This window comes from Cariama cristata, unplaced genomic scaffold, assembly GCF_000690535.1.
Source record: "Cariama cristata isolate BGI_N322 unplaced genomic scaffold, ASM69053v1 scaffold17073, whole genome shotgun sequence".
Taxonomy (NCBI): Eukaryota; Metazoa; Chordata; class Aves; order Cariamiformes; family Cariamidae; genus Cariama; species Cariama cristata.
The window spans coordinates 3,130-3,347 of record NW_009606827.1 but is presented as its reverse complement, the minus strand read 5'-3'; the positions used below and the strand labels follow the sequence as shown (position 1 = coordinate 3,347).

Genomic DNA, 218 nt, shown 5'->3' with positions numbered 1-218 from the left:
AGTCGCAGCCTCAGCAGGTCACTATCCAAGTGCAGGAACCTGGCGACATGGTCAGCAGCAACCTCCTGCAAGGGGCCTCTGTGGGCGGGCAGGGCATGTCCTCCCACGCGCGGGGCATCCCCATCAGCCCCAGCGCCAACCAGATCCAGATGCAGCACCGCGCTAACCTGATGGCCTCCCTCACCTACGGCCACAGGCAGCTGTCCAAGCACGCCAGC

General features: G+C 65.6%; 1 protein-coding gene across 1 annotated transcript in view; it reads left to right on the top strand.

The window, feature by feature from the left end:
- Positions 1-218, top strand: part of SIK3 (SIK family kinase 3) — a gene marked incomplete at its 3' end in the record, with an annotated part of 35,016 nt that overhangs the window by 33,629 nt on the left and 1,169 nt on the right. Inside the window, 1 exon segment of the mRNA XM_009696511.1 lies at positions 3-212. Within this exon segment, the coding sequence (XP_009694813.1) occupies positions 3-212 (210 nt within the window).